The sequence below is a fragment of the Passer montanus genome, unplaced genomic scaffold, assembly GCF_014805655.1.
Source record: "Passer montanus isolate IOZ18808 unplaced genomic scaffold, ASM1480565v1 scaffold41, whole genome shotgun sequence".
Taxonomy (NCBI): Eukaryota; Metazoa; Chordata; class Aves; order Passeriformes; family Passeridae; genus Passer; species Passer montanus.
The window spans coordinates 7,217,313-7,227,430 of record NW_024368930.1 but is presented as its reverse complement, the minus strand read 5'-3'; the positions used below and the strand labels follow the sequence as shown (position 1 = coordinate 7,227,430).

At 67.0% G+C, this 10,118-nt stretch overlaps 2 protein-coding genes across 4 annotated transcripts; both read right to left on the bottom strand.

Annotated features, from left to right (window-relative positions):
* Window positions 1-137: 137 nt before the first annotated feature.
* LOC120507070 (bactericidal permeability-increasing protein-like) lies at window positions 138-5,979 on the bottom strand. Of its 3 annotated transcripts, XM_039719303.1 has the most exons (16): window positions 5,844-5,978; window positions 4,731-4,862; window positions 4,387-4,501; window positions 4,174-4,302; window positions 3,937-4,092; window positions 3,751-3,814; window positions 3,582-3,642; window positions 3,309-3,400; window positions 2,979-3,224; window positions 2,826-2,885; window positions 2,234-2,401; window positions 1,960-2,027; window positions 1,580-1,622; window positions 1,342-1,405; window positions 1,185-1,261; window positions 138-1,106 (listed from the first exon to the last, which is right to left on the bottom strand). In XM_039719303.1, the coding sequence occupies exons 1-16, from the start codon at window positions 5,974-5,976 to the stop codon at window positions 1,065-1,067; spliced, it is 1,650 nt and encodes a 549-aa protein (XP_039575237.1). In that variant the 5' UTR covers window positions 5,977-5,978; the 3' UTR covers window positions 138-1,064. The 3 variants fall into 3 exon arrangements, with proteins under 3 accessions (XP_039575237.1, XP_039575236.1, XP_039575238.1); XM_039719302.1 differs by having other exon boundaries at window positions 2,979-3,400; window positions 5,844-5,979; XM_039719304.1 differs by lacking the exon at window positions 5,844-5,978 and having other exon boundaries at window positions 4,731-5,017.
* A 1,806-nt stretch (window positions 5,980-7,785) lies between these two features.
* ID1 (inhibitor of DNA binding 1, HLH protein) lies at window positions 7,786-8,976 on the bottom strand. Its single transcript, XM_039719224.1, has 2 exons — window positions 8,273-8,976; window positions 7,786-8,086 (listed from the first exon to the last, which is right to left on the bottom strand). Exons 1-2 carry the CDS (start codon window positions 8,753-8,755, stop codon window positions 8,045-8,047), a joined length of 525 nt encoding a protein of 174 aa, XP_039575158.1. The 5' UTR covers window positions 8,756-8,976; the 3' UTR covers window positions 7,786-8,044.
* Window positions 8,977-10,118: the final 1,142 nt, after the last annotated feature.

Sequence of the window (10,118 nt, the reverse complement as noted above, 5' to 3'; positions counted from 1 at the left end):
CAGTGGGATGGATGGATGGATGGATGGATGGATGGATGGATGGATGGATGGATGGATGGGGATGAGGTCCTCTCCCTGCCCAGGGAAGGGCTGGGGTGATCCAAGGGCAGTTTGCTGTGGTCCAGAGGGATGGGGTGGGGGCACTAAGGGGTGATGGGGACAGGGAGCCCAGGGCAGGCTCTGAGCTGGCTGGGGGTGCTGGTTTTGGGGACATGGGCTCAGCACCCGTTGTCACGTTGGGAGGAGGAGGGCAGGGGTCTCACAACCTCGCTGGGACCCACAGCCCCCCGCATTCCCGGGGCTGCCCTCCAAAGGAGCACCTTCCCTTTGTGGGGGCTCCTTCAGGGCGGTTTGGAGCACACAAACACTCCGCCTTTTCTGGGATGTCACAAGCATGGGGCACGCCGAGCCACCCCACATCCCTGTCACGGCAGGACAGCCTTCCCCAGCCCCCTCCCCTGTCCTCTCGGGGACCCCCGGGGCGGGGGCAGCGGCGGGGCCCGGGCGGGCTCCGTGGCCCGGGGGACGCGGTGGGAGCCGGGACGCGGACACGAGCACCATCCCGTGGGCAGCGGGAGGAGCTGCACGGGGACCACCGTGACCAAGAGAGCCGCGAGCACTGCAGGGAACCCCAGTCCCCGAGGGCCACCAGCCCCGTCCCCACCTGCCCGGAGCCCCCCAGAGGGGCCGGACCCCAGCAGGGCACAGCCGGAGCCCCTGGCAGCAGAGGACACAGCCATGCCCCGTCGTGGGGTCGGGAATGGGACCCTGCCCGGGACACAGGGTGAGGGGGCTCCCCGGGACACCCCAGAGCACGCCGGGCTGGGCTGCGCTCCCGTTTAATCCCCGCCGAGGATGGGCTCGGTGCTCCCGCGGTTGGGCGCTTCGGCAGCCGCGGGGACACGATGGCCACGGGATGGTGACAGGGACAGGGCTGGAGGGCTCCCGGGATGGTGACGGGGACAGGGCTGGAGGGTTCCCGGGATGGTGACAGGGACAGGGCTGGAGGGCTCCCGGGATGGTGACGGGGACAGGGCTGGAGGGCTCCCACGAGGCAGGCGCTCTCACGGCTCGTACTGCAGGTCCGTGGCAATGAGCACGAAGCCCTGGAGGGAGTCAGAGTCAGAGAGGGGGTATGGGGGACATGGGGGACCCTGGGGTAAGGGGACAGGGGTGGCACCCACCTGCTGCAGGGAGAGCCGGGGTCTGAGCAGGCTGAGGCCGTGCGGGAGGGGCAGGGGGATGCCAGCCTGGAGCCACTCTGTGGGGAGACAAAGTCATAGCAGGGATGGCCCTGGTGCAGCTGTGGCAGGATTGGGACAGGACGGGGACAGCACTTACTGTTTGCCCGGGGAACCCCAAAAAGCCACAGCCCGAACTTCAGCAGGGTCTCCAGACGCTTCACCTGTGGGACAGGCAGGTCTGAGCCCGGCTCAGCACAGGCAGAGGGGTCCGTGCTGCAGGCAGGGCTCAGCCCCCCGCCAGGCTTGCCATGCGTGGGGTCCACAGCACCCCAGATTCCCCCCAGGGTGATGTGGAACCCGAGGCTCCCCCTGGATTCCCTGGCACAGCCACTCACCTCCACTGGGCCCACGTTTGATGCCACTTGTGTTATATGGAGCCTGTAGGACAAGATCAGGGTCAGAGCCAGGCACAGGGATGGGAACTGTCCCACCCCAGGGTAGGGACAGGCTGAGCTCCGTGGTGGGACCCCAGCAGAGAGAGTCCAGCTGAGCACCTACTGCCAGGGCAGCTGGCACAGCTATGAACTGGGGGCAGGATGGGGTCTGAGCAGGAAATTCGGGACTCAGGGAGGCAAATGGACAGAGTTGGGGAGTGGGGGAGCTCTCCAGGTATGTCCTGGGGGAGCTCAGACCCAGCTCAGGGTCGGGCACTCACCCTGTCAGTCTCACTGTGCTCCTGGGGGAGCTCAGACCCAGCTCAGGGTCGGGCACTCACCCTGTCAGTCTCACTGTGCCCCCGAGTCTGTTCCCGCTGATTGTCGGCTTCCCCGTCACGTTGGCATCCTGCAGCAGGAGGGGACACTGGAGACACCAGGGCAGTGCTGCCACCCAGCACCACCCAGCTGGCCCCAGTATCCCCCAGCACCACCCAGCTGGTCCCAGTATCCCCCAGCATCCCCCAGCATGGCCAGGAGCACAGGCACAGCAGCCCCAGGCAGGTCCTTTGGGGTGCCCTGGCTCCCTGAGCCGTGGCAGCAGCAGCCACTCACGATGTTCAGCAGGAAGGCAGGGACACGGGTGGCGTTGGGCAGCACCACGAAGGCCTCGGCAGAGCCAAAGAGGGTCCCGTGCAGGGCATCAGGATGGCAGGAGAGCAGGGGCTGCTGGCGGGCCCAGAGGTGCAGCTCCATGGGCTGGTCTGGATAGCGCTCCTGCAGCTGGGAGGGACAGGGCAGGGGTGGCACAGAGCCATGCTGGCCATGTCCCCATCAGGTCCCCACCATTGCCCAGGTCCCGTGTGCCCATCACTGCCCTGCCCATGTCCTTGTCCTGGGTGTTCCCTTCTGCCTGCATCCCATACTGCCTGCAACTCCTCCCATTTCACTGCACCCCATTCCCTGTCCTGTCCCTCGTGCATCCCACTTGACCTCTGTGTCATCCCATGTTCCATCCCACCTGCAACCTTTTCCTCCTGCATCCCATCCCTCACAAGCCCCATCCCTTTCCCATCCCTCCTGCATGCATTACATCTTCTGTTCCTCCTGCAATCCCACCTTGTGTCCCATGCCCCATCCCACCTGCATCCTGTCCTGCTCCATGTCCCACCTGTGTCCCCTTCTCCCCGTGTCCCATCCCACTCACCTGAGGGGCGAACGCCTCCATGCTCTTGGTCCTCAGCTGCAGCGGGAACCGCCGGGGGAGCTGGAAGGCAGGGAGGGATCAGGTGCTGGGGCTGAGCAGGGGTGGCCCTGGGGACACGGCCGTGGGGACAGCTCTGCTCTGCAGCACCCCTACCATGCCACTGGAGATGTTCCTGCGCAGGGCCCCGGCTGTGAAGTAGGTGAAGGCGGCCGAGCTGGCGACGAACTCGGTGACAGCCACCAGCAGCATGGGCTCACGTGCCATGGGCGGTGTCGTGGGCAGGGGCGTGGGCAAAGCCACGGGCAGTGCCACCGGCAGTGCCACGGGCAGTGCCACAGGCAGCACCGCAGGCACTGCTGAGGGTCTCTGTGGGTACGTGCCCACCCTGAAGATCTCTCCCTGCACAGGCACACAGATGGATTGAGGATCAGCCAGGCTCCCCAGTTCCCAAATCTGGCCCAGGAATTCCCAGGATGACATTACCTTGAGGGCAACGTCCCCATACTCCTCTGTGAAGGCTGGCGGTGCCAGCAGGGAGTGGTCGATGGCAGCAATGGTGTCCAGCTGGGTGGACACTGCAGGGACATGGAGGTGGATGGGAGGAGTCAGACCACCACCACCAGCCCCCTCCCACAGCCTGGCTCTGTCAGGACCCAGCCCCACAGTGGGGTCCTGCAGACCCTGCTGGGCACCAGTCCAGCCCACAGCCCCCAGGACCACCCTGCCTGTCCCCAGTCCTGGGGTCCCCTCACCCACCTTTCATGTTCTTGAGGGCAGTGTCCAGCCTGTCAACGCCCCTGTGGAGCACGAGGCAGAGCTGGAAGCAGAGCAGGGTGTCAGCAAGGGATGAGGGTCTGCAAGCCTCTCACTGGCCTGGGGGGCACAGGGACACCGACACCCCGGGGCACAGGGGCCGAGCACCCACCTGCTTGTTCAGCTGCTGCCGCAGGGTTCTCTGGAGCAGAGGGGCCAGCAGGTTGTAGAGCCAGCTGCAGGGCAGAGCAGGGTGCTCAGACCAGCTCATGGCACCCACCCAGCCCCCCCCAGCCCACCTCCCTGGCTGGGGCACCAGCAGTCCAGGGACAGGACAGAGCAGGGGGCTTGGCATCACCTGTATCCACGGTGAAACTCCATGTGCAGGTGGGTGCCGTGGGTGTCACAGCCAGCACTCCAAACCGTGGGGCGGCCGCTGCCGTCCTCGCTCACCCCCAGCACCGCTGCCACGGCCACGTCCTGCATGCGGAGCTCCACGGAGCCACTGTCCTGGCTGGGGACACAGCGGGTGAGCACAGGGACAGCGGGGGCGTGGGGCCACCCCGAGTCCTGTCCCTGTCCCCCGAGGACTCACACGCCTCCCAGCTGGGCGGCCCAGTCGGCGCTGAGCTGGACTCGGGCGCGCTGCACCGTCAGCCTCACCCCCACGTCCTCAGCAAAGCCCAGCGCGGATTCGTTCATCTGCAGCTCGTGGATGTGGATCCTGCACAGCACAGGCAAGCGTGCTTGTGGCTGTGGCACAGACAGGGACGGGGACAGGGACAGGGACCCCGCAGGTGGCTCCTACCGTGGCACAGCGTAGGTGAGAGTTCCCAGGAGTGGGATGTTGTAGGAACCCGTCAGGTTCAGCTCATGCTCCCTCTGCAGCATCAACTGGAGCAGCTCCAGCCCAAAGCGCCGGCCTGGGGCAAAGTGGGAATTTGGGGTGACACCAAGGAAGGGGCTGGGGTACCTGGGGTGTCAGCAGAGTGAGCAGCCAGGACCAGGATGGTTCTTCCATCCCCCATTCCCGGCAGACTTGCCGTCATTCCTGGGGGAACCCACTGGCCCCCTCATTCCCCCTCCTTAGCAGTCTGGGCATCATCCCCCACTGGTCCCCCCATCCCTCGGTGCTCAGGAGCACAGACTCACCAAACTCCAGTGTCCCCTGGGTCAGCCAGACCTTGATGCCAGGATTGGTGGTGGTGGCAGAGGCAGAGGTGGGCAGCAGGAGCATGAGGCAGAGCCATACAGGACCTCGGGGCTGGCGCTGGGACCTGGGGGCTGGAGCAGAGGACATGTCTGGGGGACACGCAGCAGGTGTAGAGACCCCCTCCCTGTGCCCCAGCACAGCCAGGACTTATATCGGGGACAGGGAGCCCCGGGTGACATCAGCACACACGGGGACACCGCAGTGCCGCGGCCACCGAAAGCCCAGCCTTGCCCAACGCCTGACTGAAAGGGGAAGCCCCATCGTGGGAGCGGGGGAATGCAGGGTCCCACACCAGCCCTGCCAGCCCCCACACGAGCCAGGGACACCAGCTGGGGCTCCCCACAGGGACACGGGACATGTGGGGACACACAGAGACCCAGCTGGGCCAAGGCCACCAAGAGCTTCAGCTGTGCCCTGCCTGGGGGCGACGGGGAGTGGGGACAGGGACACGGTGAGCAGCTCCTGGGGCAGGGCCTGCCCCGGGGCAAACAGGGCTCTGCCCATTGCAGCGGGGGGCAGCGGCTGCTCCCACTTTGGGAGGGGCTCTGGGAACCCTGTGTTCATTCCAGGGGGGATCAGGGTGTCCGGGCTGCCCCCAGGGAAGTGAGGGAAAAGCTGGGACAGTCAGAGCGAGAGCAGAACTGTGCAATCCCCTCTGAAAACCCAGCTGTGGGGAAGGAGCCACCATCAGCAGGACTGTCCCCCATCCACTGAGCCCCTGCAGTGCCGTGGATATGACAGGGGTCCAGCTGCCCTCCTGGATCCAGCTGGCACACCCAGGGGTACCTCCAGGAGGGCCAGGGCCTCATCTCAGCACCACGGGGGCACACAGAGCCCACGGGCAGCCTCGCCAGAGGGACACAGCCCACATAATGCACCTCATGGAGGCCTTGAGAGCAGCTGCCCGCTGGCCTGGGATGCCCAGTGCCCCCAGCCATGGCTGCAGGGGTGGCCGGTGCCCCCAGCAGTGCCCCAGAGCTGACCCTGACCCCCGGCCCAATGCCCAGCACAGCCCCTCTGCCCCAGGGTGCCCCTGCCCTGCACCCACTCACCGTGCCGGGTGGGTGCAGTGCCCTGCACCGCGGGGGCCGCAGCTCCTGCCATGCTCCCGGCTCCTCCGTGTCCCTGTCCCGGGGCTGTACGTGGCAGGGAACAGCAGGGACCAGCTCTGACGCCAGTGTCCATCCCGGGTCCTGGTCACACCACAGCGTCACCCATTTCCCCCGTCCCTAATCCCTTCCGGGATGAATCAGGTCCCAGGAAAACATCGAGGGACCGGTTGGGGCGCAGGTGCCCGCGGGCTGGGCGCTGCCTCGGGCTCTGCGGCGCATCCTGGAGCTGCCGCATCCGGCATCCCGACACGTGCGGGCGGCCGAGCCCGGGCTGGCCCCGCAGCCCCTGCCCCTGCCCTCCCGGGCCAGGTACAGGAGCTCGGTCCTGGGGCAGGGGTCAGGCAGGGACGTGGGGACACACACGGACACACACGGAGCCCTGTCCCCACCGCTCCAGCGGAGGAAACAGGTAACGACGGCACCAGGGAAGGCAGCACGGGAAGAGCCCCCAGTCCCGGTTCTCCCTGTCCCGGGACCTTCCAGGCTCCTCCAGGAGGGCGGCCCGAGCCGTGCAGTGCGAGCGGGCACCGGGAGAGGGACCCACCGCCCCGTCCGCGCCGCGCTCCGGGCCGGGAGGGAGGCGGGCGGCGGAGCAGACACCGGTGGGGACGATGGAGGGACCTGGGGGGTGATGGAAGGAACACATCCAAGGGTGGACGAGGTCACCCACAGAGACCCAGAGCCCCTGGGCCCCCTCCGTGTCCCCTGCTGCTGTGTCACAGCCAGGACAGGGGGGGACAGGCGAGGCAGTGTGCTGATAGCCCAAGTCGCCTGTCCCCTGCCCGGGGATCTGCGGGGCTGGGAAAGCACGAGTGGGCACACGGACACACATGGACACGGCTGTGAGCACACAAACACACGCAGAGTGTGTGCACAGCCTCACACATGCACACACTGCTGCTCAAGCCCTTCCAGCCCCAAATCCCCTGGCTGCGGGGCCCTGGGGAGGGGGGACACCTAAAGGGTCCCACCAGAGCCACAAGAGCCCCTCCAGGCACCCCAACTGTCCCTGCCAGGCCCACAGGGAGGCTGAACAGATCTGGAACAGATCTGAGAGATCCTTGGGGTGTTTGTGAGTCACAGGGAAGCTCAGGCAAGGACAGCTGCCCGGGGCACCCCCAGCCCTCGGGGTTGCACAAGCCCTGATGCAATTTCCTTGTCCCCAGCGGTTGTCTGTCCCCACAGGCAGGGGTTGCACCAGGAAGAGCAGGAACCACAGGGGCAGGGCCACGGAGAGAAGCACCCCAGGATTTGTATCCGCTCTCCCTGCACAGGGATCAATCCCTGCATCATCACCCCTGCAATCCCCCAGCCCTGACACAGCAACAACCGTGGGAGCCTCGGAAAGGCTGCTGGGTACAGGTGGCCCCGCTGGGCAGGGGAGTGAAGGGAATTCCAGGCTGTGAACACACCACTGTCCAGGGGGATGGGGAAACCACGCTCCCATCCGGGCACAGGAGCCCACAGCTGGCTCACAGCACTGTCCCCTCTGTGTCACCATCCCACCAAGGGGCCCAATCACGGGCAGATGCATCCCAGTGATACAGTATTATCCCACCACGGAAGATACAGCGTGAACAATCTTCCCTCCTGTGCCTGACCCTCAACACCCCACGTCTGAGCCCAGGGAGTGAAAACCCTCGGAAACCACTGGGAGAGGCTTGTGGGGGCAATGCTGGGACACAGGGAACTGGGACCAGCCTGTGAGAAACCCCTTCCTCAGCACCACCACAGGGTGCCAGACCTGTGCCCCCAACACACCCACCCAGCCCACAGCGGTCTGCACAAGTTGCCCCCCATTAAATGGGGCAAAAATCCCCGGAGTGAAACACACCCAAAACCCACGGGAGGGGGTGTGAGGAGCAGCAAGAAAACGCACGTGTGGTCATCAGGGCTTGTTTAATAACAAAACTCCAGCTATTGTAGAACAATATTCTCCAGCATCATTGTAATATACAATACGGGGAATGCTCTCAGCAATCTGAGAAGGAAGGATCCGGCCCACAGCACCCCCTGCCCAGGCTGCGGGGCACCCCGGGGATGCAGGTGAGCCGCGGTGCTCGGGGACGGGGTCCCGGGGACGATGTCCGCGGTGGGACCGGGATCCCGGGGATGATGTCCGTGGAAGGTCCAGAGCGGTCTCAGCGGCAGAGGATCCGATCGGCAGCGGGAATGCACGGAGCCTGCGGGAAAGGGACACGAAGCGGCCGGTCAGTACTTGCCAGGAGGGTGCCGGAGATGGAAAGGGGACAGGAGGAAGGGACGCCCCCGGAAAGGAGAGGGCGCGATCGGGGAAAGGCGATTCCAAGGAGCGCCGGTGCTGCCCGCAAGGAGCGCGGCTCCGAGCGGTGCCGCGGGTCCGCACTCACCTCGGGGGAGTCCGCAGCCGCGGCGGGGCGCGGGGGGCCGCACTGCAGCTCCAGCTGCAGGTCCCAGATGTAGTCGATAACGTGCTGCAGCAGCTCCACCTTGGAGACCCGCCGGTGCCGCGGCAGCGTGGGCACCAGCGCCCGTAGCCGCGAGTAGCAGCCCTTCATATCGTACAGCAGCGCGGCGGCCGCCTGCTCCGCCGCCACCGGGGACACCCCCGGGCCCGGCCCGCAGCGGGCGGCCTCCCCGGGCCGCACGGCTTTCAGCGGGCCGCCGGCACCCGCGGGCAGCGGCGAAGAAGCGACAGCGGCGACCTTCATGGCGAGAGGCTGAGCGAGGAGCGCGGACACGGCGAGCGGACACGGAGCCCGCGCCCCGCAGCGACACTTATAGAGCGCCAGGGACGGGAGGGCGGGGCCTAGGGGACCATCGACCAATAGCAGCGCAGGAAAACCGAGCGCAGCTCCGCCCACCCCATTCATGCGCCCCAAAGGACCGCGTCTTAAAGGGGCAATGGCGGAGACAGCGCCGTGACGGGCCGGGGCCGCGGGGCAGGGAGCCGGCGGTGCGGAGGCTGCAGCGGTGCGGGGAGCCCGCCATGCCCGCAGCGAACGCGGGTGCTTGCCCCGCGGGCTGCCGGTGTCGGGCTGCCCGCAGCCCCGCTCGCCCCTTGTCCCCTCCAGGCCCCCGGTGCCCCTGCGGCGCTCGGCCCCCCCGCACTCCCCGCGCCCCCCCGCTCCGCGGCGGCTCAGACCGTGAGACGCCAGGGTCGTGACGTCACCCATTCATAAAACCCCGCGCGCTGTCAGCGCGGCGCCGGGCGGGCGGTGCCCATGGCGACGGGGGCGGGGCGGGGACGCACACCTGCAGCCCCTACGGGGGGCACCGGGACCCCCGCGGAGACACCGCCATCCTCTCGTGCATACGGGGCCACCGGGAATCAGGAATCACAGGAACCCCCGGGGACATCTGCACCCACACGGGACACCGGGGTCCCACGGTGGCACGGAGCACGGGCATCCCACAGGGCACAGCTCCGCGCCCCCCGCCCCAAGTTCGGAGTTCTCCGTTCCCCCTCTCCCCCGGGGCTCAAACAGAGCTGCTCGGTGGCGGCGGCCGGGGCGGGGGCGCCGGGTTCGGGTCCCCCCGAGGGACGGACGGAGGGGTCGAGCGCTGGGTGCGGGGGGCGGCGCGGGGAGGGGGCTGCGAGCACGGTCCTGCCGCGGGGGAAACCCGTGGAGGTCCCGCCAGTGTGCGAGGCAGCCGGTCCTTGCCCCGAAGGGTTTCTGGTCCGGGCTGTAATTAGCGTTACTGCTAATTACCCCGCACCTGCGGGGAGGGCAGGCAGCGCCCGGGGAGGGCCCCCGAGCGAGACCCCGGCACACCCCGAGCAGAAAGGGTGTGAGAAGGGAGGGAGGCAGGCAGAGCTGCAGCCCCAGACACTCCCGGGTGTGGGTGCAGACACAGACACGCAGGGCGGGCGTGCATGTGCACACACAGGCGTGGACACAGACGTCTGCTTGCACACACAGTGTGTGTGGGACATACCCAAAAATGTGCACAGGAGCATTCACACGCACACACAAACCCGTGGAGATCAAACCTAGCCACAAGCACACGCACACAACAGAGGCACACACGGATGGAGCACATACAGGTATGCACACACACGTGTACACGCTCATGCACACACACACCCTGCCTTGCACACCAACACGTGTGCCCAAGTGCCAGCACAGCTCTCCCAGCCCTTTATGGGGTTGGGCTGGGGGGTCAGACCCTGCCGCACGTCCCCAGGCACTCAGGGAGCTGAAGGCCTCCCCCTCTTCTTCCTCTTCTGGGGAG

What these genes read in the sequence shown, in the direction of transcription:
- LOC120507070 (XM_039719302.1), bottom strand. Translation starts at nt 5,976, where the DNA reads ATGGACACTGGCGTCAGAGCTGGTCCCTGCTGTTCCCTGCCACGTACA. An exon ending in GGCACAGTGAGACTGACAGG is followed by an intron (nt 1,623 to 1,959) that starts GTGAGTGCCCGA and finishes CTTGTCCTACAG; the next exon opens with GCTCCATATAACACAAGTGG. An exon ending in CCCGGCTCTCCCTGCAGCAG is followed by an intron (nt 1,107 to 1,184) that starts GTGGGTGCCACC and finishes GACTCCCTCCAG; the next exon opens with GGCTTCGTGCTCATTGCCAC.
- ID1 (XM_039719224.1), bottom strand. Translation starts at nt 8,755, where the DNA reads ATGAATGGGGTGGGCGGAGCTGCGCTCGGTTTTCCTGCGCTGCTATTG. An exon ending in CGGCTGCGGACTCCCCCGAG is followed by an intron (nt 8,087 to 8,272) that starts GTGAGTGCGGAC and finishes CCTTTCCCGCAG; the next exon opens with GCTCCGTGCATTCCCGCTGC.